A 26,362-nucleotide genomic window follows, 5' to 3' on the forward strand; every position below is an offset into this window, starting at 1 on the left:
AGGCTTGGCCCCCAACGTAATGGTGTTGAAAGATGGTGAGATTTTTAAGAGGTATTTGAATAACAAGCGATCTGCCCTTGAAGAAATTAATGACATCTGGTGGGAGTGAGTGCTCCCTCTCCCAGGACTGGATTAGTTACCAAGAGAGGGGGTCGCTATAAAACAAGGCTGACTCTCCAGTATGGTATCTTTGCACATGCCCGCTTCCCGTTCTGCTTCTCCATCATGTTAGGACACAGTACGAGACCCTCACCAGGGTCATAACATGAACTCCCCAGGCTCCAGAATCATGAGCCAAATTAACCTTTATTCTTGGTAAATTATCCAGTCTCAGGTATTGTTACAGCAGCAGAACATGGACTAAGAGAAAGCTCAAAACAATGTTTAATTCCTTTTGGAGTTAGAATAGTTAACCATTTTTTGCACATGACAGGCGTTAGCTGTCATGTTTTATAGATATTAGCTCATTTAATCATTTTCACAAGGCTGTTTCCTTCTCATCCTTCAGGTCTTAGAAAAAGTGCCAGAGCTCAGACTCCCTTAAAAAGTCACCTGACCCAGTTACTCTCTCCCACATCACCTGGTTTGTTTCCTTGGGGGCTCTAACTCATCTGTAATCTTGCTTCTGTCTCTTCTATTTCCACGTTTCCAAATTTAGAAACCCAATCTTCTTCACCTAGTGCCTAGCATGTGACAGGTACTTCTTTGCCTAGGGCATAGCACCTGACAGCTATTTTTCTAATTGCAGAATGAATGGGTTCACACAGCAACCCTGTCAAAGAGGTACTATGATCTACATTTCACAAACCAGAAGATAATTATTAAGTAACTTCTTGGAGATCACAGTGGAGGAACTAAGATTCAAACTGTCTTCTGACCAGAGCTGGGCTCTGAAACCACTCCAAGAATTGATCATCAGCCTTAAACAGTCTTCTTTCCTTGTAATAAACTGAGTTACTCATCTAAGAATGTCAACTTTGTCTTACTACCACTTGACTCAGTTATTTTTTTCCCAAATAACAATAAAAATACAGAGCCCAAACTGTAGAAATGGGCAATTTCCTTATTTAAAAACTACTGTCTATAACAAAAAGTCTATTAACAATGCCCCAAAGCAGTTAAGATTTCTACCTTATATAAAATCATAAACATTTTAATTCAAAATGTTGATATTTAGAAGAAAAACTACATAAAAGCAAATGGATTTGAATTATCTGACTTTAGCATGCAACGCAACTTATTCTGGCAATAAAGTAATATGTGCAGTTATAAAAAATGTTCGGTGCTTTTTCCAAGAAAAATTGTTTCTGAATGTGCACACTAGAATATATGCAGAATCCTTTAAACAGTCGACTTCATATTTTAAACTTGTAAGTGTGGTAACATCAAGTTACGGAAGAATGGACTTTATCTGTAATTCATGATTGAGTTTGAGTTTATAAAGGTTTTAATTGCCTTTTCAGTTCCTACAAGCTGCCAAGCCTGAAATTAGAGAACTGACAGCTGAGAAAGGAAATCACCTGATCGAGTCTCCTAATTGTACAGCTGAGGAATCCAATGGCCTTGCCAAAGATTACGAAGCTAAAAAGAGACATAGCCTGGATTACAAGTCAGTTTTTACAGGTGCTCCAGAAATGTCTTGAGCTAAATAAGGCACATGTATCACACAGAACTTTAGTCATATCTCAGAGTCCAGTTTTACTCTGCTTTCTCTTTATTTTTTAGAGATGAGGTCTTGCCCTGTCACACAGGCTGGAATGCAGTGTTGTGATCACAGCTCACCACAGCCTCAAACTCCTGGGCCCAAGCAATTTGCTCATGGCCCCACACCTTGCTAATTAAAAGAAAATTTTTTAGAGACAGGGTCTATGTTGCCCAGGCTAGTCTTGCACTCCTGGCCTCACATGATCTTCCCGCCTTAGCTTCCTGAGTAGCTGGGATTACAGGCACGAGCCACTGCGCCTGGCTCTGGTTTTACTTTCTGCTTAACATAGGATTCAATCTTGATGTGTTCTCTTACAGTTCACAAACTTAGTGACTCAATTGCTTTAGAAACAAAGCAATAAATGATTTGATTTAGAAATAATCCGATTTAGAAATAAAACCATTCCCATTATTGCAGCATTATCATCAGTCACTGACTGCTAATGCTTTTTATGTTTTTTTCCTGGGTTGTGTGAACCTGGCAACTTTTCTTCCTGTTCTTCTATGTTCTTAGCAAAACCACATCAACGGTGTCTGTTCGTGTTTGAAATTCATCAGCATCAGAAAGAGCTAACATGTTGGCAGTATCTAGAAAACCATCAACATGATCATGGCACAGTTCATTTCGCTTTGCAGCTGATCCCACCACAGTAAGTGAGTACTCCGCTGTTCATCTGAGCAGTCACTTTGCTTTTGCAAAGCAGTTGTGGATTACTTCTGGGATGTCAGTGTCCCAAACAGCAATGAGATTTGTCATCACATCCAGAATATGCCACATAATGTACCGAGCATTTTCAGCGTACAATTTTTGGTAATTTATTGTCTCAGCCTAGTGGCTGTACACAGCCATGCTGCTGGCAGTTAAAAAAGGCTACTCACTTGTTTTAACCTCCAATGAATGTGTGCAGTACATTTACCAATAAGTAACAGAACACTTACATTCTAGCAAGCTATTTTTCTAATTGCAGAAGCCATTCCTAAAACAACCTGACAGACATCAGTGCATTAATATTTTTTATTTATACACAGTAGTGTATATAAAGGGAATTTTCAAATTTCCAATGTAAATGGTTCTAATTTCTTGCTATTCTTAGTACTGCAGCAAAGGAAGAGTGATAGCCTATCTTTATATATTTCTTTTTCTCCAGGGCAACATTTCTCTGCAGGAGTGAATGTCTGGTTTGGCTGCATGTTATAGAGGCTTATTAAATACGCTCTCATGGGCATATTTATTCACAATAGGTCTCTCATTTTCAAGCTCATTCTCTGCTGTAGATGCTTTACCTTGTAGTAGTGACACAACACTGTGATACGCCAAAAGCACAGCTACCAGCCATGGAAATTTGACATTAACCCCTATCTGGAATGCAATTTCATTAGCCTTATCAAAAAACAAACAAAAACTCAGATACAGAAATATTACTTGCTCTGATCTGGCAAAGTCATTCAAACATTCCATTTACTACACTGGTATGCTTTGCTCCTCTCATTCTGTCACCAATTTCACTTCTTTTGGATATTTTTCTTTTCATCTTGTCCTGACTTCCAAAGAATATGCAGAATATAAGAAAAGTCCTCATTCTTTCATCACTTCATTTTGGACTTTCTTTCTTGTTCACTAACTTTTAGCTCTGGAGACACTGTGACCTCACTCTATCTTCTCTTTAATGCTACGACCAAACTCTCTGCATGAAGCATTACAAAAATGACATGCTGAACAGAACATGTCCATTCTAATGGGAACACTGAGGAGACTGGCTTGGTATAGAAACTAGAAGTGTGCTACTGATGAAGCAACTAATTTTAAATTTAGAACAGCAAAGCTGATGTCATATTTCAAAGGAAGGGCTAATTTTAATCATCTTAATAACCAAGTCAAAAATACAATCTCTTTTTTATTAGAAAATCCTAATGACTGAGGTAGATGATGCTGTTATCAGATACTGAAGTAATTTGGTTTAAGATACGAAAATGATGAAACCAAGGGAAAGAAAGCACTGTTTTGAAATTATCTTCTTTTAAATTTAGATGGATAATTAAGAATGCTTCCAATTTAAGGTTCTAAGCACAAAATCCAGATATGTCATGTTACGGACTTGCTTCCTGAAGATGAAATCAGCAGTTGATAGAAAGAATCCACCCGCTCACAGAACAGCAAATCACAAATGGTTGTCTCTGTGAAGCCAGTAGCTTTGCATTTGATATTTCTATCTGGGCTCATTTCCAACTGTTCAGGATTTGGATTCCTGAAGGCTTCTTCAGCATTTAACTAATTCTTTGTTGGCTGAAGGGGCTGGGACTGTTTCTCCACACACAAACTGATCCTAAGACAGAGTGAGAAATGACATTAACCAATAAATTTCCATGTCACAAATACATTAATATTAAACCTTCATTTTGTTACAGAATCAATCCAGCACTGTTAATTTTGTTTTTCCATTGCTATTATCATTTCATCCTTGTTCAAAGAGCCAATGACAGCACCAGAATTAGAATCTTAAACATTATCAGTTTTTTGTTCTGAATTTATTATTTAATATAAAGCACCTTATAAACAAACATCCCCATCTTCAGTTCAGAGCAACCACTTCTCAGAAATCACATAAAGACATGTCACATCTTTTAAATTTCTGTATTAATTACTACTTACACTAAAACTTCTCCACTTTAATATTTGGTCATTCAAATACCAGTCCTCTTCAAAGTAATTATTTCTGCTAACTAAAAGGGACAGGTCTTTATGTGGTTCCCAACATGGATAACCTGCTATGTTAGCTACTTTGTAAATGAAGTTCAATCTCTGATCATTTATCCTGGCTTATGTCAGCTACCACAAAAAATCTCTGCTTCCAAGGTTATCCCTCACCTCCAGCAATCTGATTACCGAAGCATCAGCCCCTACTCCCTGCTACTCTGTTGCCCAATATTTGGAACCCTTTCACTGTGCCCTTTGGAATTCATGGTCCATTGTTAGCACAATGTTTCATATTCTCAACCTCTTCCTCAAAATGTCCTTTTACCCCCAAGAGCATTGGTAGTATCTGGAAACAGTTTGAATTGAAACAACTGAGGATTGCTATTGGCATCTAATAGGTAGAGGCCAGGGATCCTGCTAGACATCCTATAATGCACGGGATTTCTCTGGACAACAAGTAATTATCAGGCCTAAAATGTCAATAGTGCTGAGGTTGAGATGAAGTCATATTCTTAAGGACAGCTTCCCCTATATGCCTGTCTAGTGGGGGATCTGTGTTCTCAGAGTCCTAGTACCAGAGGGATTGGAAGTGGGGCTAGTTCCTCCTTTTTGCCTCCGTTCTCCTTTCCTGTCTAAAACCCATCAGTTTAGAATCTTATGTCTTGAGGCTACCGCATTGCTATTCTTCTCTGTTGCTGTCATTTATCCACCCTGGATGCCATATTCCAACCCCTCTGGACCTCCACCATATTCATCCTACCACCCTTTCACTGCCCCTCACTCCCTTCATGTTCTCTTTACCTAGTTCAAACTCCATGGTCGGTTATAACCACTCTTCTCTCACTCCTTACTATTCACTTGGGAAAATCATAAACCTGGTTAAATCTAACTTTCTGTGTCTATGGTCGATTATAACCACTCTTCTCTCACTCTTTACTGTTCACTTGGGAAAACCTTAAACCTGGTTAAATCTAACTTTCCGTGTCTATATTCACTAATGAAGGCTGAATTTCTACCACCTTAAACCCTCTCTTGATCCGCTATCACCACTGGTTACTGTCCCATGTCTCTGCTCTCCTTTGCAGCAAACTCCTTAAAAGAAATGCCTATACTCACTGCCTTCTGTTCTCTCATTCTCTCCAACCAGTTTTCTGCCCATTGATTTCTTCGATCATGCGCTGTTCCTGCTACTCCATGGAAACTGCTCTCATCTCCACCACAAATGAACTCAGTGTTGCTAAAGCTAATGGTTAATTCTCGATTGCTTCCTATCAGTGTCACGTGACAAGGATCACCACTTCCTCAACCCTTTCTCATTTGGTTTCCAGGATTTGACACTACTGATTTTCCTCCTTTCTCAGTGGTTCCTCCTTTACCATCAGCTTTGGTGATTCCTCGCTTCCCTCCCTGACTTTTTAATACTGGAGTGCCTTAAGGCTCAGTCCTGTATTTTATCCATCTCTACATTCACAGACCTGGTGATATCATCCAATCTCATGGCTCTAAATGCTATCTGTTACTGGTAACTCCCAAATTGACATTGCTAGCCAATCTCTCTCATCAACTCCAGATGTGCATATCCAACTGCCTTCTCAACAGCTCAACTTGGATGACAGACCTCTCAAACTTAGTATGTACAATTTCAACCCCTATACCTATAGTTACATTCCCTCAATTGACAGTAACTCCATCCTCCCAGTTATTAAGGTCACAGATATTGAAATCATCCTTGACTCACTCCTTCACACCCTATATCCAATCAGTCATTCAAAGTGTATCCAGAATCTAAGTACTTCTCATTATTTCCATTGCTGTAACCAGGTCCAAGCTACCCATCTCCTTCTTTAATTAGTGTAATAGCCTCCTAACTGGTTTTCCTGTTTCTATGCTTGCTCTCTATAGGCTACTCTGAACACAGCAGCCAGAATCATTTTTTTAAAAACTTAAGTTGGATCATAGCACTCCTATGTTCAAAAATCTCCCAATGGTTCCCTATATCACTCACAACAAGAGCCTAAGTCCTTAAAGTGATCCACAACTACTTCTTACACTACTCTCATCCTGCTCTGCTCTGGTCACACTGGCCTCCTTTTTGTTCCTTGATAAAATCAGGCATGTTCCTGTCTTAGGTCCTCTTCACTGAACGATCCTTTGCTCGACTCTCTTACCCCATACCCTCATATGTACATGGCTCACTCCCACGCCTCCTTCAAATCTTTACTTAATAAGGCCTTTCTCAGTAAGGCCTGCCATGATCACCCTATGGAAAATTGCAACCTCCTCCCAGACCAGCACTCCTGATCTTCCTTACCCTGTTTGCTGTTGCAGAGCACATTTTAATACAAGAATGAATCATTATATTTCTAAATTACAGTCTAAATTATAGCCCGCGTCTCTCATGAGGCTCTGTGCCTCATCCCCACTTTCCCTATATTCATTTTGGAGTTCATCCTTGAGAGTGTTAAGCTCCTTACCTAAGATTCCATTCCAAGTACTGAACAAAACTTTGGGTAGGAGTGGGCAGTAATAACATTTTTTTTTCTATTGTCAACATCCTTGGGTGAAAGACAATAGGGCAACTAAAGACTAAAATGAAATTGTAAAGCTGCACCTAGGAATTATATCTCAAACAAGATAATGCAGAATTCTGTGTATAAGCCAGCATGAAATACCATACAATTGTTCCCTTCGAAGTAAGTCTAGCAGCTCTAAACAATTTTAATTACATATTAAATAGAAGAGAAATATAATTGTCCATTAAAATAATCTATATGCTTTCTATTTAATAAATAATAATTTTCACTAAAGCTAGATTTATCTCTAAAGCTAAAATAAATTATGTAATCTGAACTTTAAACATTTTAATTTACTATTCGGCTGTTTATCAATGGTGTTTAAAACCTGCCTAAAAAAATACCGCACTTTACCTAGCACAATGAAACATTCTCCTGCACTCATCACTGACAAGCTGATCTAAGTCCCTGCCACTGCCTTACAATACCCTTCCCCCCTTTTAAAAGTATATCCCTTACTTTGTCATAAATCACTTTTATAATGAGAGAGCAGCTAGGACACGTTGCCACGTCTTCCCCATTCTCCAAATCTTCCTACAACGAAATCAAACACCATATGGTCAGGATAGCTTCTCTTCGCCATCTCCTCCCCCAAACCTATCCCACTCCTAGATGCAAGTCTCTTGGTGGCTTGCCTTCCCCCCAAGGTGGGTGAGAACCCCAGGGCCTTCAGCGAGAAATGCCGACATCATTTTCCCCTAGAAGCGTCACTTAGGGGAAACACCTAGGAAGGTTAGGTGAGCTTCGGTCGCCCCAAAAGCCCTGGGAAACAAAAAACGAGTCCCGTCCTCGACAGAGATATCCCAGGTTGGGACTCTAAGGCAGGGATCGGGCAGAGAGACAGAGGCTCTCCGCCACCCTCTCCCTGGCTTAATGTAAGGCCAGAACTACGTGCCTACCGAGAGAGCTCAGGGTATTAGTTGCGGTGGGGGTACGCGGGAGGAGGAAGATTCAGCAACGGGAAAGAGGGCGTGGGTGACAGAGCAGCAAAGGCTACCCAATGATGGAAGGAACAGGGCGGAAACAAACTGCGCTTGCTTGGGTGAACCGCCGGGAGGGACCCTGAAGTTACCTTGGTGATGGAGAAGTTATCTCCACATGGGCAGGGATAGAAATAAGTCTCCGAGTCCTCGTCATATTGGAAGTCCTCGATTTCCACCTCGTCATGAAACACTGCCATGGTCAGCGGGGGTGGCCGAAGGGGTGACGCCCCGGCAGTCCGAGACCAGCTCCCAGGGTCTAACTTCGCCGGAGCCGGCCGGGGCTCGGCATCATCAGGTCGCGCCGGGCAAGGACTAGCGCTTCCGGTGCATAGGCAATGACGCAACTCCGCCCTGCGCGGCCAAATGGATAACCGGAAGCGGTCACCATGGAGATGCTGAACTAGGGGCGGAGACACTGGGACGACAGCAAGGTTGCTCAGCGGGGTCGCGCACCGCTCCTCCTATTGGACGGCAGCGACCAATAGAATGTGGGGCTCGCTGGCGCTGCTGCGTCATGTCTGGGACCGCGGAGTATCTCAGGCGCCTGCAACTAAACGTGGCCGGGTCTGCAAGCTAGGTGCCAGCGGGGAAAGTTTCCCTGCTTCTTATCGCCTGCTTTAACGCCTTAAACAGCCCGCTGAAGGCTGCAGCAGGTGCTAGGTAGCATCCTCTCGGCCCTCGGGAAAGGCGGGGTGAGGAGGCGAGAGCAGCTTAGCCTCCTCGACCTTCTTTCCTGGTGACGGACGAACAGTTCCCGTAGAATTTCTCTTCACCGAGTGACCTTGAGCCCAGGGCGACGGTCAGCTTGTTAATTACTGGCTGCAGGTACATTCCGCTTCTTTCTCACCCCAGACGTCTTAAAATACCCTAAATTGTGTTGCTGAAAGGACCAAGCCCTGGAAGGCAGGGATTGAGTTCTAGTCTTCTGTTTGCCAGGCTTATAACATTATTAACTACGATGATTTGTAGTAATAGTAATAACATCACCTTTCATTATTGGGAAGTTATGTGCCAGCTATTGCAGTAAGTGGAATTGTCAACTCTAGGAGTTTACACGTTATTCCATTTTATTAATCTTTAAACTGAGGTGCAGAGAGTTGGGCATCTTGACTAAAATCGTACACCTGGGAAATAATGAAGAGCTTGTCTGTCTCCAAAGCCCCCATCTTTAACATTGAGAAGCTGAGGCTTAGGGGCTGAGGAACTTGCCTAAGGCAAAGCTGGTAAATGGCAATAAGCTATGATGAGAACTCAAATCTGTCTGACCCTAGAATCTAGGCTTTTAATTAACAGTGATGTCATTTGTGATGTGATGTACTTCAAGCAGAGCTAGATTTAAAAAGCAGCACTGTAGCTCTGCAGGCTGCTGAGATCTTCCACTAAGCAGTGCTTGTTCCCGTGAGAACTAGATTTGGGGAGGGAGGTTCTCCATGGCTTTCCATATGTTTTCATCGTGGCATCCATTGACCGTCCGCACTGTCTGGTCAGAGATGGCTGCTCTTAACGTTCTGCCCGATTTGAGCTTGTACTGTGCTGAAGAAAGTAAAACCATAGCCAAGCATGTAATGTAGTTTATTTTACTCCACCCAGCACTTTTGAAGAAAACATTACAATGACTACTAAACTTTACATTTATTCCTAAAAGGGCGGATCACGAGGTCAGGAATTCGAGACCAGCCTGACCAACATGATGAAACCCCGTCTTTACTAAAAACACAAAAATTAGCCAGGTGTGGTGGTGTGTGCCTGTAATCCCAGCCACTCAGGAGGCTGAGGCAGGAGAATCTCTTGAACCTGGAAGGCGGAGGTTGCAGTGAGCTGAGATCACGCCACTGCACTCCAGCCTGGGCGACAGAGCTAGACGCTGTCTCAAAAAAAAAAAAAAAAAGAAGTAGGTCATAGTTGTATAATGCAAACTATATTTGATGAGTGCTGTTGTATATCAGGCCAGAGGGAGTTGTTTATTGGCAATACCAAACCTCCACCTCTCTAGGTTGTTTGACAAGGAAGAGAAGGGGTCAATGTATTAGGATTGATTTTAGTAACACTCTTGCTTGCCAGGTACTTTGGTAGACATTTTATTTATTCCTCTCAGTAATCCAGTGAGGTGGCGTGGGTAATGTTAAAATGGCAAGAGGAGACTTGCTGAAGATTAGAAAGCAAGAAGGAGTCACACCTGAGCCCAGTTCTGCTGATTTCCGGTCAAATACTCTGTGTATACTACTTGTTTACCACTAAAGTTTCTTTGCCTGTCGGAGCAAGAGGAGCCCTTTTTCTTCCTCAGTGACACCTAAGATTCTAAATTGACAGATGTCATGATTGTTCTTTGAACTTACTTAATTTCAGTGCATTTATGCTTATTGAGACATTCTTGGCTTTTCTCTGTCAGTGTCCTCTCACACCCTGCCTAATGTATCAGCAAGTTTTGGGGCTCTGATTCCAAAATATATGTCATGTTCATCTACTTCTGCCATCTCTGTAGCTGTTACCTTATTATAATCTTAGGCTAGAGTCTTTAAACTGGACTTCCTGCTTCCACTCCCGCCCCTCTCCCTCTATTATCCTTCCCACAGCAACTTGAGCAGTCCTTTAAAAATATAAATTAGGTCTTGTCCTTCTCCTGATTGCTTCAGACTTTTCAGTTGCTTCCCATTACCCTTAGGATAAAATTCTTACCCTTACTATAGACTGCTGGACTTCATCTCATTTCACTCTTACCAGCTTACTGCTCTCCAGTGACACTGGCCTTGGTTCCTCTAACATGCTAGGCTTATTTCTGTTTTGGGACCTTTGCTCTTGCTAGTCCTCCTGCCAGAGTTGTCTGCCTTTAACATTTTCTTGGCCGCCTTTTCCTCATCATTCAGATCTCAGCCAAGGTGTCATCACTGGAGAGATGTCTTTCTTGATATTTCCCCCACCTACCCCATCACTCTTACTCCCTTTATCACACTCATCATAATCTATAATTATCTTGTTAATTATTTGTTTACTACTATCTGTCTCTGGAACCGTAATAAAAGCTTCATGATGGCAAGGGCCTTGCGTCTGGTTCTTTATTATATCTCCAAGGCCTAAAATAGTGCCTGGCACCCCTGTGATTGTTGAATGAACTGAGTATACGTGTTGAACTGAAACCATGTAATTAATCTTAAATGTTTAATTTATTCTGTTGCTTGCAGAAATTTGTTTTACTACATATTTAATGGGTGTCAGTTTTATTTAGCACTTATTATAATTTTCTGCATTTCAGAAACAAAGTTAATTAAGATTTTTTGGTAATGGAAGGCCTGTGAGGATACAGACATTGATGGGATGGTCTTCTTTATATGGTTTTAGAAATAACTTGATATATATTGATCTACTGTGGTTGATTAAATGCTTACAGCATGAAACCGCTGGACATATTTAAAAAAATTAGTAGGTTTTAAATTTTTTATATTTTATTTAAAGGACTGGCATAAAGCTTTGGAAAGCACTTTGAACAGAATTTTATAAAAATGTCCTTTATTTACCAGTAGGTGGCACTCTTGGTCATGGTTACTTTTACAAAATAAAATCTTAGGATTTTAAAGAGAACTCCTTTTTTTTTTTTTTTTTTTTTGAGACTGAGTTTCGCTCTTGTTGCCCAGGCTGGAGTGTAATGGCACGATCTTGGCTCACTGCAACCTCCGCCTCCGAGGTTCAAGCGATTCTCCTGCCTCAGCCTCCCTAGTAACTGGGATTACAGGTGCCCGACACCACACCTAGCTAATTTTTTGTGTGTTTAGTAGAGATGGGGTTTCACCATGTTGGCCAGGCTGGTCTCGAACTCCTGACCTCAGGCGATCTACCCACCTCATCCTCCCAAAGTGCTGGGATTACAGGTATGAGCCACTGTGCCCGGCAAGAACTGCTTTTAAAATTAACATTTGTTTTCCAGTTCAGTTGAGAAGGAGACCATTCAAACAGCATAATCATTAAATGATGTATCCTATTGTGAGGACAACTTATTTTAGCAGTAGTTGTCTAAAACATTGAACAGAACAGTATTTCCATATTTAACAATATAGTGGTTAAATTTTATCAGGGAACTTGGCCTTAAATGACATGTAACTGTGTTATTCTAGCCTTTGCTCTGCTGTTTCCTGGGGTGGATATCCTAAGTAGCAGGTGTTAAAGACAGGCAAGGAAGATGAACAAAATAAGCTGTAAGATAAATAATCAAAAAAGAAAAATGGAAGCATGGAGGAAAGAATGGATGGAGAGGGGGTAATTGAGAGTGGGCTTGTTATGAGGTGATGCCTACTGATTTTAATGAGCCTTTCCTTTAGCAGCTAAGAGGTAATAGTGAGTTCGATCAGTTCCCCAAAACATTGTTATATGTTGTTTGTGCCATTGCAGGAACTTTGTGAGAATTTTAATGCATGGAAAAGCTGTCCATGTTCCAACTGCTGTACATCCAAAAGTCTCAGTGTAATAGCAGGACCAAAATATTCTGTCAGTCAGCTGACCATATACTTAATGACTCCTAAAATCTCGTGGACTTCTAAAGTAAGTTTCAACTTCTTTCTTTCAGGGATTAAGGTAACATTATTGACTTAGAACATTTAATGGAGAAAAACTACATTTGGTGGTCTTGAATGAGGTTGAAGAGGCCTTCTGCTTTTTTCATTTAGTAAAGAGAAAAATAGCAAGTGGCATGCTTATCCGCAATGATGCTGCATGCAACATACTATGACAAGAAGAAATATATCGTTTGTCTAAAGACTAGTTATGAAGCAGTGAGCTTTTTAATATGATTTGGGTATAACCAAATAAACTGCATATGACTTACATCACCATCAGATTTATTTATTTTTATTTATTTTCTGTCTTCATCTATTAGAATGCAAGCTCTCTAAGGTTAGAGTTTTTGTTTTCTTCATGCCTATAGCACCATTAGGCCAGTGCCTGCCACATAGTGGACTCTTGATAGATACTTGTTGAATGAAGGACCAAATTAATGAATATGGAGTAGGAATGTAAACACTTAGCTTGAATATTTTGCTAACAGCAATTTATCACAATTAATTTATATACTGCCTCCCAAAAAGCTCAGAAAAAAAAGGATTCACATGCGTTTTCATTTATTCTCAAGATAACTAAGATGGACGGATAGAGCAATGTAACATGTTAAATATGGCCATTTTAGACAAAGAAATGTTTAAAAATTGACATAGGAAAATGATAGAAAAGGAACCAAAAAGAAATAATCATCTGACTCCAAATCAGTGCTTTTCTTGATAGGCTGGTAGTTTTTAGAATTTGAAATGTTGAAGAATCTGTGTGTGTGTTTAACTTTTTGTTGAAGTTCAAGTACAAACAGAAAACTACACAGATCCTAAGAGGACAGCTTAATCAGTTTTTACAAAAAGTGAAAATACCATGCAATCCGCACCCAGATTAAGAATCAACATTGCCACTACCACCTCCCAAGGGAAATTGCTAACTTGATTTCTGACATCATAGATTCATTTTGTCTGTTTTTATACTTTATATGATTAGAATAAAAGAATATCTATTCTTTGGGGTCTGGCTTCTTTCATTCAGTATGTTATTTGTGGTAATTCATCTGTGTTACTGCATGTAGTTGCAGTTTGTTTTCATTGCTGTATAGTATATCTTACTGTGTGAATGTATCACAGTTACCTTATCTCCTGTAGTAATGGCATTTGGATAGTTTCCAGTTTGGGCTATTAGGAATAGTGTTATTATTATCTGTTTTGGTTTTTTAATATCTGGGAACCTTAAGCTTCTTGTTTGGGAACCGTCATAAATTTATCTTGCTCTTACACTTTACCTAACAAGAAGTATAAAAGACTTATGCAGTACTCTTTAGGTAGAATACAATTATCAGGAAGTTATAAAATCTACTCCCCTCTTCTATAATAGCATAAGATTAGTCATGTGAACTTGGTCAGAGATTTTAGAAAGTGATAGAGAACACGAATATTTGATAGCACCAAAAATTACATACATAATTGTGGAGATACCTTGAGTCAACTCTAAATAGTGGCAGAAATTTTGTCAAGGTGAAATTAGGTTCTTGGCTGCTTTGCTGGTAGCTTGACTCATAATAGCACCAACAGAAATCCAAACTCTTGTTCACTGACCCTCTAAAATAGTCTGATATTTCCCCACTTTTAAAAAAAACAATTTGAAATTTCAGTTTTCCGTTTGCCCAGAAAGCGCCATGGCCTGTGCTGCTGTCATGATTCCTGGGTTGTTGCGGTGCTCTGTTGGAGCCATCCGTACTGAGGCTGCTTCACTGAGATTGACACTCAGCACTTTGCGCCACCTTACTCTAACCAGGTGAGTCATTAAGCCTTCTGTGTCATTTGAAGTTGATTTTCAAAGAGAACTGACCTGCTGACGGTTGTGGGAGGCATATCAAACTCCCGGAAAGGTAACACCTTGGCTTCAATGTGCATGCTCTCAGATTGTTAACTGTTTTTTTTTGTCTGAGATGGAGTCTTGCTCTGTCACTTGGGCTGGAGTGCAGTGGCACTATCTTAGCTCACTGCAACCTCCACCTCCTGGATTCAAGTGATTCTCCTGTCTTAGCCTCCCGAGTAGCTGGGATTATAGGCGTGCACCACCACACCTGGCTAATTTTTGGTAGAGAAAAGGTTTCTCCATGTTGGCCAGGCTGGTCTCGTACTCCTGACCTCAGATGATCTGCCTGCCTCGGCCTCCCAAAGTGCAGGGATTACAGGCATGAGCCACCATGCCCGGCCAAAACTTTAGTTAGATGGGCAAATACTCAATGGCCATTTTATAGGATCTGTAATGTTACATTGTATTTAGGATAACCATGATATTTCAGGAAAAACTAATTTTATTATTTTTATGAGGATAATATGTAATAACCTAATTTTACTTTCTATTAAAGCATAATGAAATCCAAAAGGAAAACTGATCACATGGAGAGAACTGCAAGTGTCCTTCGACGGGAGGTTTGTATCTTTGGGGTATGACAGGTTTTTCCAGCTAGACCTTTTACATGTGGTTATGACTGGCTTATGGGTAAAGCATTAGATGAGTCTGGTCCTTTTGATGGACAGTTGGGAAGTTTGTTATTTTTCTATTTAGAAATTTTCTGAGCAGGACATTTGATACCTGATTTGAAAAGATGACAGATACTCAAATTTTTCCCTTTAAACTTGGAATGAATGGATTACCTTTTGATGAAGAGAGTAGAGCAGCAACTGAGGGAGCCATTCTCACAGGTATGATGTTTAGGGTTATATTTTAGCACTAGAACTTCTTTTAGAGCCTACATTTTATGAATAGCTTACCTTTTTCTGTTTTTTTTTGTGTGGGGTCTTTTTTTTTTTTCTTGCTTCACGTCTCAAAGTCCTTGTTCTCATTCCTACTTTAGAACAACTTCTTATTTCATCAAGGGAGAAAGCACTAAAAATCTGAGAAAGGAAAGTGGACGAGCTCTTGTTACCCTTCTAATGTACAGATTTTTTCCACCATATTCAGACTATAGAAAGCTAATCTACCACCTGAAGGGGTGTCAAGGGCTGAGAAATAAAGGATCCTCACCCTTTACCTCAGTGAGTAACCCCATTTTTACTTAAAAACATAAATCGGATATTTGATTTTGCTTTTTTGAATGTTTATCACTTAGATATATTTAGCTTAGTGTTATAAGTCTATTTAAGCTAACAATAAAAAACTATTTCATGTAAAGAAGGATTATATACTTCTACAAACATGAGCAGAAATTATATTGTCTCATTTAAATTTATCTATTAATAGAAGGATACACTTTAATGTAAAGGCATATTGTTTAGGCCCTACTTTTAAGGCTAACTTCTTTCAGAAAATTACTTTGGGACTAAGGGTAATGTGTTTGTTGATTCAGCCTAAAGTTCATTTTTTTTTTTTTTTTTTTTGAGAAGTCTGTAAAATTAGTTTAGCATAGTAGATTTAGGAGCTTGTGGGGAAGTACACGTTTTCCAATGATAAATCTGAAAATACTTTTTTTTTTTTTGGTTTGTTCAAGTGACCAAAAATGCTGATTCTGTAAATGTGAGACTTGTTAGGATTTCTTTTTATAAAATGAAGGCCTTGCAAATTATGAAAAAAAAGTGATTTATCTTACAGGCTCTTTCCTGTTGTATTTTGAGGCTGGTGGAATTAGAGCAGAGGTTGAAAATCTTTCCTTAGAAGGCCAGATAGTAAATACTTTAGGTTTTTGGGGCCATGCTGTCTTAATTACAACTTCTAATTTTTGATTTTATAATGTGAAAAGAGCCATAGACAGTATGTAAACAAATTTCATTTGCCAAACACCCAGATTTGGCCTGCAGGTAATAGTTTGCTAGTCCCTGAATTACAGTATTCATTTCAGAATTTTATTTTACAAGACCAATTAATTTTAATAGCCTGTAGAAACTAAGTGAAATATGAGCAAAAAACAATCATCAAGCATTTACAAAACAATTAGTACGTTATTTACTATTGAGCGTCAGCTGATATTTACTGAGCACCTCCTGTTTTCCAGGACCAAAAACTTGTTTCTTACCTTACAGAATTCTCAAAACTATGCCGTAAGATAGATAATAATATTTTAAGACAGGTAAGATAGATCGATAGATAATAGTATTTTCTTGTTTTTTTGTTTTGTTTTGTTTGTTTTTTGAGACAGGGTCTTGCTCTGTCACCCAGGCTGGAGTGCAGTGGGTACAGGGGTACAGTCATGGCTCACAGCAGCTTCTGTCTCCCAAGCTCAAGTGATCCTCCTGCCTAAGCCTCCTGAGTAGCGAGGACTACAGGCACACTATTGTGCCCAGCTAATTTTTAATTTTTTGTAAAGATGGTCTTGCTGTGTTGCCCAGGCTGGTCTTGAACTCCTGGCCTCAAGTGATCCCTTCTCTTTGGCCTCCCAAAGTGCTGGGATTACAGACGTGAGCCACCACACCTGGCCAGTATTTTCTTTTTAACAGATGAAAAGACTAAGAATCGGACTAATAGGAACTTGCATAGCATCCATCATAGGCATTAACATACTTAATTATGTTGACTGCCAATTCTAAGGAAACATATCTATTTTTCACATTTTTATTGTTACCACAAAGTCTTTACTTTTACATTTTTCAAATTTGTGTGGATATAAACAGTATTTTTATTTATATCACCATCATTTCTGTTTCCTAATAAAAGACCTTTATCTCCCTAAGGTTATCACCACTTATCTATAATTTATTGCTTATTAATTTTAATAAAATATACATAGTGGGAATGTACAGTATTCAGTATTCTGCAGTTTACAAATGAGGCAGGCACATACTTTAAAGGTTACACCTATTAAGAAATAGATGCTAATGGCACGTCTCTCTCTGAGTACGTTTACACTCCCTTTTCTTGGGTGTGTGTTTTCCCCTTTCCAATAAATCACTGTACTATCACTAAAAAAAAAAAAAAAACAAAAAGATATCAACTATGATTTCTAAAATATACTTAAATGTGTTTAAAATTAACCTCATTAAAATTTTTGGTTTATAAATATAACTGTATAACTACATATGTTAAGCTTAAATGACTATGTATTATGATGGTTAGTGACATATAAAGTACTGATATACATATTCTTTCAAGTTTGAAGTACCTCACCTGAGAACTGGGCTAAGGGGCAGTTCCTTAGTTTGGTTCCACTGGAATAAAATAAAAGGTGTATTTTCCTTTATTTAACAGATACATAACTATAGCCCAAAAGGTCAGGCAACACAGAATTCAGTAAATACTGAGGATAATGCAATAGTTAATGTCAAATTCTAGCCAACTTCTAGTATTATGAAAGTATATCTAATCTTAGGGAAAACCTATTCTAACAAAATTATCTTAAGGAAAAGGGAAAGAACTATAAAGAAACAGACTACTAGAGATCTAGTAAATATTCTTATTTTATAGATTAGGAACTGAGCTTCAGTCTTGATAAGTAATTTGCCCAAGCCATATATGCCAGTGGTGAAACCAGGACTGATTGCTGAACCTGACTTCTGTTTCAGGTTCTTTTGAACATGCCCATGTTCTTTCATGTTATGACCGAATCATATCATTTATTCACTGAATTTTAACTTTAATTTGGAAAATTATCAACTAATAAAACTGTTTTTCTCTTCAGCACAACTCTCTAGTTTTTCTAAAAATGAGCATTTTAAGAACAGGATACAGTTGATAACATTAGAGCACTCTCATAGCTCCTTAAGATCAGAACTTTATACAGGAAAAAGTTCCCTTTACATAAAGTTTGATTTGGCTGGAGAAAGCTTATAAAACAGTCATAGCTTTAAAGCCTTTTTACTCTATATCATAGTGACATCTTCTGTTGTAAAACAGTTTTTTGTCATCTGACATTTTCTTCAGATAGCCAGTTTTCCTGCTTTGGCTGTCTTATAAGAGCTTCTAAAGACTTCAGTCTACCTATAGTTTGTTGTTTGTAGGTCAAGAAGAGTTATCTTAGAATGTAGCTTAGAGACTTTCTGCCAAAAATGTTCTTTAGTTGTGTCTTGTCTGCAGTAAGAATGTTCAATTTGTGGTCGAGTGCAGTGGCTTGTGTCTGTAATCCCAGCACTTTGGGAGGCTGAAACAGGAGGATCACTTGAGACCAGGAGTTTAAGACCAGCTTGGGCAACATAGCAAGACCCAGTCTCTGTAAGAAGTTACAAATTAGTTGGACATAGTGGTATGCTTGTAGTCCTGGCTACTCAGGAGGCTGAGGCAGGAGGATCACTTGAGCCCAGGAGTTCAAGGTTACTAATGTAAGCTATTATGGTGCCACTGCACTCCAGCCTGTGTGGCAGAGCAAGACCCTGTCTCTCTCTAAAAAAAAAGAAAAGAATGTTCCATAGTTTACATCCTTATGTAAGGAGTCTTCAGTGTCTATGTCTTCCATTTCCCTGGTTTCTTTTTGGGCAGATATAAAAGAATTAACTACAGGTTTAGAAAAATGGCAATAATAGATTATTTATTTGTGTTTAATCAACTGTTTGATTAATTGTGCTAAATAAGAATGAATTATCCTGTGCTGACCTGATTTTCATGGAATATTTGTAAAGTTTGGATTAGCAAGATAGTAGTATTTCAAGCACTTCTTGGGTTTCCAAAGACTGTTGAATACCTTCTGAATTTGAAATTATCAAAGTTATAGTTGTAGAATTTAGATACTCAGAAGAGGTGTGAAAACCACCTATATCCATATTTTAGTTAACTGATGTTTCCAAGATAGATTCTGGTTTCCTAGTTAATCTTGTTTAACTAGTTTAAGAGTTAACATGTATTTTGACTTGAACCTGGGAGGCAGAGGTTGCAGTGAGCCAAGATTGCGCTACTGCATTCTAGCCTGGGCAACAGAGTAAGACTGTCTCGAAAAGAAAAGAGTTAACATGTATTTTGTATGCTTCTTGTATTTGGAAGCCGGTGGCTTCACCAAGGCAGATGAATCAAGTAATTGCGTGTTTAGGGAGCACATCTGTGTTAACTATATTTTTCTTTGCCTCATTTAATACAAGTGATTTTTCTGATTTGGCTTTTAGGCATACTTTTTTCTCATCTTCCAATTGTTTCTTCTGTGAATTTTTTTTTTTTTTTTTAAGAACGGTCTTTTACTTGATTGTCTTCAGGCAGAGGAAAAAGTTGTTGGAACTGTACTTTGTTTTAAACATCAAATCTCCCGTCTGATGTCAAGAAAGTCAGGAGTGAAATGGTCACTACATAGTAACTGGTATTTACTAGAAACCCATCAATCTTGCTTTTTTTTTTTTTTTTTTTTTTTTTTTACCACTTTTCAAGTGTTTCTTTGTCATTTAGAGGAAATGGGTAAAAACTCAGCTTCTGGTCTTTATTTTTTTTGTTCCTGGCGATTTGTAGAGTAAATCGCTGTCCTATATAGCTGAGTATCACTTGTATGAGGTCCTGGGAGACCCGGGGCCAGCAAAAGGTGCAAGGCGGCCCTTCTTCCATTTCAGAATTTTATAGGACAAAATTATTGGGACTTTTGGGGGTTATTTTGAGCCAAGTTTAGGTAAACTACAAAGAAAGTTAATGCAAACTCTTGAGAATTTTAGTGCCCACAAGTCAGAAAATTACAGGAAAATCCAATCGTGGTACTACCTTTCAGGAAATGTTTAGTTGCATCTCTTCTCCTCTTCTGTTTCTTTTTCTTTTTTTTTGAGACAGAGTCTTGCTCTTGTTGCCCAGGCTAAAAGTGCAATGGTGCGATCTTGGCTCACTGCAGCCTCTGCCTCCCGAGTTCAAGTGACTCTCCTGCCTCAGCCTCCCCAGTAGCTGGGATTACAGGCGCCTGCCACCATGCCCGGCTAACTTTTTTTTGTATTTTTAGTAGAAACAGGGTTTCACTATGTTGGCCAGGCTTGTCTTGAACTCCTGACCTCGTGATCCGCCCGCCTCGGCCTCCCAAAGTGCTGGGATTACAGACATGAGCCACAGCTCCTGGTCCTCCTCTTCTGTTTCTAATTTCCTCTCTTCTCCCATACAGAATGAGAATTGCGAAGAGTTGGGAGGAACTGGAGAAAGCTAGATGATATCTGGCTTTCTCAGCAGTATATGGTCATTAGGAGCTCGCCCCAATCTCCTGAGGGTGCTTCTAGCCATAGAGTAGGGGCTGGACCCTGGACTCGTTGAAATGAATGGCACCTCAGGTTTGGCCATAACAGAACTGGATCAGCTTCTCATAGTCTCGTCTTCCATTCTTGCCTTTAATTTGTATAGTGAGTATACTTTACACGTGTTATTTGCTCTTCAGTTCAAATCCATGCGATAGCCTAAGGATACGATGTCATCTGGATTTTACAAAGAGGAAGCAGGGCCTAGGACATATCTCTCAGTGGCGAAAGGAAGCTCCAGCTCAGAATTCCTAGGCTAAAGGACTGTGTTGCTCCTCTTGGAGTCAACAGAAAATGGAATACTCATCCAGAAATGTTCTTTTGGTTTTGGGCATTGTATTTCCTCTGGAAAGCTTACTGAATGACCATTTATGATGTTTATGCTTCTTACTTGGGACTGTAACTGTAAGTAGTCTGAGATTGTGCTGATGGAGGAAACTGAACTCTGAATTGAATTACATTGGAATGTTTGTGTTCGAGTTTTATTCATTTTATTGTTAAGAATCAAAAGAATAAGCAGTCTGAGTAACCCTAGAAATGTCAAGGAGTTAAGGATAGAAATACTGTAATGCAGTAAGGATTGTTCAGGCAAGACAAATTTTACTGGAGGGGGTCATTCTGTGCTTGGCCTTTATAGACTGTTGGCCTACTGAGCAGTATATGCTCTGTTCATCAGTTTGTTGGGAGAGTTTGGCAGTGAAAGAATTTCTTAAATTACTAATTCGTATGCATTCATTTGTTCATTTGGAAATGTGCCAGACCCTGGGCCAGATCCTGGGGTTATAGCATTGAAAATGATAGATAAGCTCGTGTGCTCAGATTTTAATGGGACTCTGATCAGAAGACTTTATGCACCTAATTGATTTTGGAAATCTTTCTAATTCTTTTTCTATTGTACTAGATTGCTTTTAGAAGCCTGTGTTTTTTCCTACAGTATCTTATGTGTATGTTGCCTTTTTGTTTACAAAGCACCAGATTATACAACAGATTGGTACTTGATTCTCACAACCATTCTGGGAGGGACATGTAGGGATTTTAATTTCTATTTCACAGATGAAGGGATTAAGAATCAAAGATTTAGATAGGATGACCCTGCTTCCTCATTTGCCTGGAATAGTCCTGGTTTATGCCTCTTGTTCCTGGTGTAATAGCACTCACTTTCACTCTCAAAATTATTCTGTCTTGAATGATAAATTATATTGTTGTCCTAAGTTTAAAGGACTTGTTCAAGGGACAAGGACTCAGTCCTTGAACTCAGATCTTTGATAATAAAATCAGCTTTCCTTTATGTTACAGCAGAATATGACACTCTGTTTAGACGGACAGGGCTTAATTGAGCAATGTGTTACTAGGCATGAGAAAGGAGGGAGATACTGATGGCAGAGTGGTTAGTTAATAAATGGCTGGGCCCCTGGGGCAGATGCCTTTGGGGATCCTACAGTTCCAGGTGCTGATTTTCCAATGCTTATAATATGCTTGTGATCTTGCTGAGGCTTGGGTTTGAATGGGATGGTCTGCTTAGCTGCAGAGTGGACTGTGTCCCAAGGCTAACCTTTACAATTCTCTACTGGTCATCACCTATGCATTTCAAGGAGATTGCGATAGAGTGGTCACTTCAATTTGAGGTAGGGGACATCTTTTCAACATGCATTGTTTCTCAACAGTTGTTCCTGTAATTTGCTTTGGTTATTAGAGCTTGATGGTCAAAGAACCTTTTAGAGATGATCCAGCCTGGAATGAGCAGTGCTTGACGCTCCTGGCTTCACACTGTCACCAGCAGAGCAGGTGGAGAGAAACCTCAGGCACTCACTGCCTGGAGGTAGTTGTAGGGGATCTGGGGGGCTGGACTACAGCACTTAGAAAAACTCCCAAGGAAGTATAGTCTGATGGCCCTGGCAGCTGGCCTCTGGCCCCTAGGGGTGTGTAACTAACTCTGCTGTGAGTTGAAGCCTACAAAGAAAGGGAGGCTCCTTGGGGAAAGGCCCAGTTTAGCAGCTCTGTAATCATAGTATCTAGCACAGTGCCGGAGAAAAAAAGAGTTCCGTGTTGGCTGTGTTAAATTTGAAATGGAAATTAAACAGGCTGTTGGACATGTGAGATGAGAGTTTACTGCTAGGGATGAAAAGTTGAGGCCACGTAGAGAGTAAGGGAAGAGGACTCAGGACTCAGCCCAGGCATGTGTCAACAGTTAGAGGCCAAGCAGAAGAGCAAGAGCCAGCAAAGGAGATGGAGAAGGAGTGGCCAGCCAGACAGGAAGGAGATCAGCAGAGTGTTCTTGGAGCCAGGGGGAAAAGTATTTCAAGAAAGAGAGAGGAGCCAACCATGCTGAATTCTGCTGAGAGGTCATCATTGGATTTATCGAAGTGGATAGTGGGTGACCAGAATGACTGGCTTTAGTACATTACTGAGGGTGAAAGCCTGATCAGATTGTGTTGAGGAGAGAATGGGAGATGAGAAAGTGGAGACAGGACCATATGTAACTCTTGAAATGTTGTAATGTTAATGGGAGCAGAGAAATGGGGTGAAAGCTGGATTAAAGGAGAAGCTTGTTTTGTTTGTTGTATTTTGAAAAGCAGCAAAGACCACAAGTGCCTGGATTTAAATCTGCTTTGCCCCTTACTGGCTCTGGGACCTCAGTTTTCTCATATGTAAAATGGGGATATAATAATATCGGCTTTCTAGAGTTGTGAAGACTGAGTGAATGAATGTATGTAAAGTGCCTGACATATGGTAAGGATGTCTATAAGTGTTTGCTGCTGTTGTTGTTGTTACATGTTACATGAGGTGGGAGATCCTAGAGCTCGTGTGTTCTGATGGGGAGGGTAGGGAGGGTGTGATGCAGGAGAGAGGATAGTTGCTGGAGGGAAGGCTTGAGAAGACAGAGAGGAGACCAGCCCAGGTGGACAGGTTAGCCTTTGGTAGGAGTAAAGTGAGTTTACTTGTCATTCTAGGGCATAGTGTTAACCAGCATAAGCCATTTAAGAAATTAAATTGTGTGGTTGACGGAGAATTTTGTGTCTACCTTTGTTAGTAAATCACTTAAGTAAAATCTGCTTCTGGTCAGATTCCTACACATCAGATTGATACTCTGCTACCATTTAAATAATGTCCCTGGGTCTTGGTGTCTTTATGTGTAAAATGGCATGTGATTCTTGATAATGACTAAAGTTTCCTTTAATTCTGAAATTCTCTGAACCATACCTACATTTTTGTTTTAGGTCATCTCTAGTCATGGCTTTGCCTAAATTTTTAAGCCAGAAAATGAATGAACAGGAGTGAACAGGGAAAGCTAGCCAGGTTTCCAAAGAAATACCTATTTCCTGTACAGAGACTTTTGCACCAGCAGTAACATCAAAATATCCTACATAAAACCAGCTTTTTAAACAAGTGTGATGGAATTTCCTTTTAGAGGCTGACTCTGCCTAAGCATTAAACATGTGTACTGGTAAAATTGGCAAATGTATTGTTATTTTACTGAACGCTGGAAAAGCATAAATGTTGTTTTATGGAAAACTTCATTTCCTGCCATGTGTTTTAACTTAGGACATGGATAGTTGAGGTTTCAGCTGTGAAATCTTTTGATCCATTAAGTATAAGAGCCAGTACAAATGATAAAATACATAGTTTCTTCACTATGTTTTGCCTATCCAATAAAAGAATAGCATATAACAAGGGCCACAATTACAGGTCCTAATTATATGAACTAGCTTTTGGAGTAAAATAAATATGTGGTCTTCAAAAAGATTTCGTTGATGTTTTTAATCCACATTGCTAGAAATCCATATAGTATACAGCATTTGTGTTAAGCAAAATAAAATAGTAATAGGGAAGCATGTCTTTAAAAATAATGAATTGTGCAGGGTATTTTGTGTTCCAGATATAGATATAACAATTTTGTCCAGATTGTTAGGATAAATAGCAGTAAGTACATTACTGTTTGTATTTCAGGTTGAGTATCTCTAATGCAAAAATCTGAAATCTGGGCTGGGGGCGGTGGCTCACGCTTGTAATCCCAGCACTTTGGGAGGCCGAGGCGGGCGGATCACGAGGTCAGGAGATCGAGACCAAGGTGAAACCCCGTCTCTACTAAAAATACAAAAAATTAGCCGGGCGTGGTGGTGGGCGCCTGTAGTCCCAGTTACTCGGAGAGGCTGAGGCAGGAGAATGGCATGAACCCGGGAGGCGGAGCTTGCAGTGAGCCGAGATCGCGCCACTGCACTCCAGCCTGGGCGACAGAGCGAGACTCCGTCTCAAAAAAAAAAATCTGAACTGCTCCAAAATCCAAAATGTTTTGAGTACTGACATGACACTCAAAGGAAATGCTCATTGGAGCATTTTGGATTTCAGCTTTTCACATGAGAGATGTTCAACCTATAAGTATAATGCAAATATTCCAAAATTGAAAAAAAATTGAAATCCTAAACACTTCTGGTCCAAGCATTTCAGGTAAGGGATACTTAGCCTGTCATACCAATAATTGGTCATAGACACCATCCAAATGAAAATATGGCTTAATAGAAAGTATAGCTTGTATCCTTCCTCATTGAATTTTACATTTGGACATTGGAAAATGACTAATGCTTCCATTTCACATAGCCTAGCACTTGATCGTGACGCATTTTCGGGTATCTCAGCTGAAATTCTGCTCCCTATCTAGTTTTGTTAAGGAATTTAACACATGCCAGTTAAGCTGTCAGAAATGAAATAATCTACCTCTAGGCTGTATTTTAACAGATTATTATATCAAAAGAAAAAAAATGAATGTTTATAAAATAACCTTTCTTTCTTTTTTTTTGAGACAAGGTCTCACTTGGCTCACTGCAGTCTTGACCTCCAGGCTCTGCCACCTCAGCCTTCCCAGTAGCTGGGACTAGAGGTGTGCCACCATGCCTAGCTAATTTTTGTAATTTTTTTTTTGTAGAGATGTAGGGTTTTGCCATGTTGCCCAGGGTGGTCTCAAACTCCTGGGCTCAAGCTATCCGCCTGCCTTAGCCTCCCGAAATACTTTTGTAAATGTAAGGAAAGGGTAGGATAACTAAGTAATAGAGACCTCTGATGATTCTCATTACTTGTCTTTGTAATAAGATACTTAAAAAAGAATGTGTGGCAAACAAAGGAAAATACCAGTTCTACTAAATAAATCTCTGCTCTCCCTGAACTCTCCCATACTTTTAAACGTGAATCTGGATTTTCTGTAGTGTTCTCTTCCCCTATCCACCCAGCTTAAAAAAAAAAAAAAGTGCTCCTGCATTTCTACCAATCTTTGTTCTGGAAAACTATTTTAAGTGACTTAAAGTTCAAGTTTTTATTCATTCTGCAAATACTTACTGAGCCTTACTATGTGTTGGGCCCTGTGCTTCATCTAGGGAGTTGACTAATATGTGCTGAATATGGTCAGAAAGGCAAAAACATTATATTGGTAGAGTTGAGAGTATGAAGAGAAGAGGGAGGACCTCAGGCAGGGGGTGTTACTTGAGCAGGGCCTAGAAGGGTGAGCAGAAGTTTGGTAGAACTGAGAGAGCTTGGCACATGCTGAATGACCTAGGTAGGGTTTTGGGGAAGGGCAGGTGTTAGGTACCTTTGAGGACCAGCAGGTTGTCCAGTTTGGCCGAAAAACAACAAGCACAGTGATCCAGGAGGAGTTCCAAGTTTGTATGAGTTAAACAGGACTTTTAGCTTTTTTTTTTTTTAGTGATTGAGTGGTAGAGAGCCATTTAAGGTTTTTAAGCTGGAGAGTAACTCAGTGAGGTTGGA

General features: G+C 39.6%; 2 protein-coding genes and 1 pseudogene across 14 annotated transcripts in view; 1 reads left to right on the forward strand and 2 right to left on the reverse strand.

Moving 5' to 3' along the window:
• Nucleotides 1-287: 287 nt before the first annotated feature.
• DPH3 (diphthamide biosynthesis 3) lies at nt 288-8,357 on the reverse strand. 2 transcript variants are annotated; one of them, XM_055295529.2, is made up of 3 exons: nt 8,045-8,357; nt 7,432-7,506; nt 288-4,028 (listed from the first exon to the last, which is right to left on the reverse strand). In XM_055295529.2, exons 1-3 carry the CDS (start codon nt 8,150-8,152, stop codon nt 3,963-3,965), a joined length of 249 nt encoding a protein of 82 aa, XP_055151504.1. In that variant the 5' UTR covers nt 8,153-8,357; the 3' UTR covers nt 288-3,962. The 2 variants fall into 2 exon arrangements, with proteins under 2 accessions (XP_055151504.1, XP_055151505.1); XM_055295530.2 differs by lacking the exon at nt 7,432-7,506 and having other exon boundaries at nt 8,045-8,287.
• A 58-nt stretch (nt 8,358-8,415) lies between these two features.
• OXNAD1 (oxidoreductase NAD binding domain containing 1) overlaps nt 8,416-26,362 on the forward strand; it is a 60,146-nt gene continuing 42,199 nt past the window's right edge. For 5 of the 12 annotated variants that reach the window (XR_010113930.1, XR_008660513.2, XM_055295521.2 and 2 more), the window contains exons 1-4: nt 8,446-8,780; nt 12,336-12,485; nt 14,143-14,285; nt 14,866-14,929. Coding sequence is in view for 10 of the 12 variants with exons in the window: in XM_055295521.2 (XP_055151496.1) it covers nt 12,456-12,485; nt 14,143-14,285; nt 14,866-14,929 (237 nt within the window). In the remaining 2 variants the exon portion in view is untranslated. Of the gene's footprint in view, nt 8,781-12,335; nt 12,486-14,142; nt 14,286-14,865; nt 14,930-14,951; nt 15,203-15,354; nt 15,536-26,362 lie in introns of those variants that run through there. The other 7 variants (XM_063610784.1, XM_063610783.1, XM_063610785.1 and 4 more) reach the window with 7 other exon arrangements.
• LOC129491343 (THAP domain-containing protein 5-like) lies at nt 18,290-19,340 on the reverse strand (annotated as a pseudogene).

The sequence above is a fragment of the Symphalangus syndactylus genome, chromosome 10 (assembly GCF_028878055.3).
Source record: "Symphalangus syndactylus isolate Jambi chromosome 10, NHGRI_mSymSyn1-v2.1_pri, whole genome shotgun sequence".
In the NCBI taxonomy this organism is placed as follows: Eukaryota; Metazoa; Chordata; class Mammalia; order Primates; family Hylobatidae; genus Symphalangus; species Symphalangus syndactylus.

Coding starts and splice junctions, on each gene's coding strand:
- DPH3 (XM_055295529.2), bottom strand. CDS start 8,152: ATGGCAGTGTTTCATGACGAGGTGGAAATCGAGGACTTCCAATATGAC. Junction 7,507..8,044: donor ATAACTTCTCCATCACCAAG/GTAACTTCAGGG, acceptor ATTTCGTTGTAG/GAAGATTTGGAGAATGGGGA. Junction 4,029..7,431: donor TAAAAGTGATTTATGACAAA/GTAAGGGATATA, acceptor ACTCTGTCTTAG/GATCAGTTTGTGTGTGGAGA.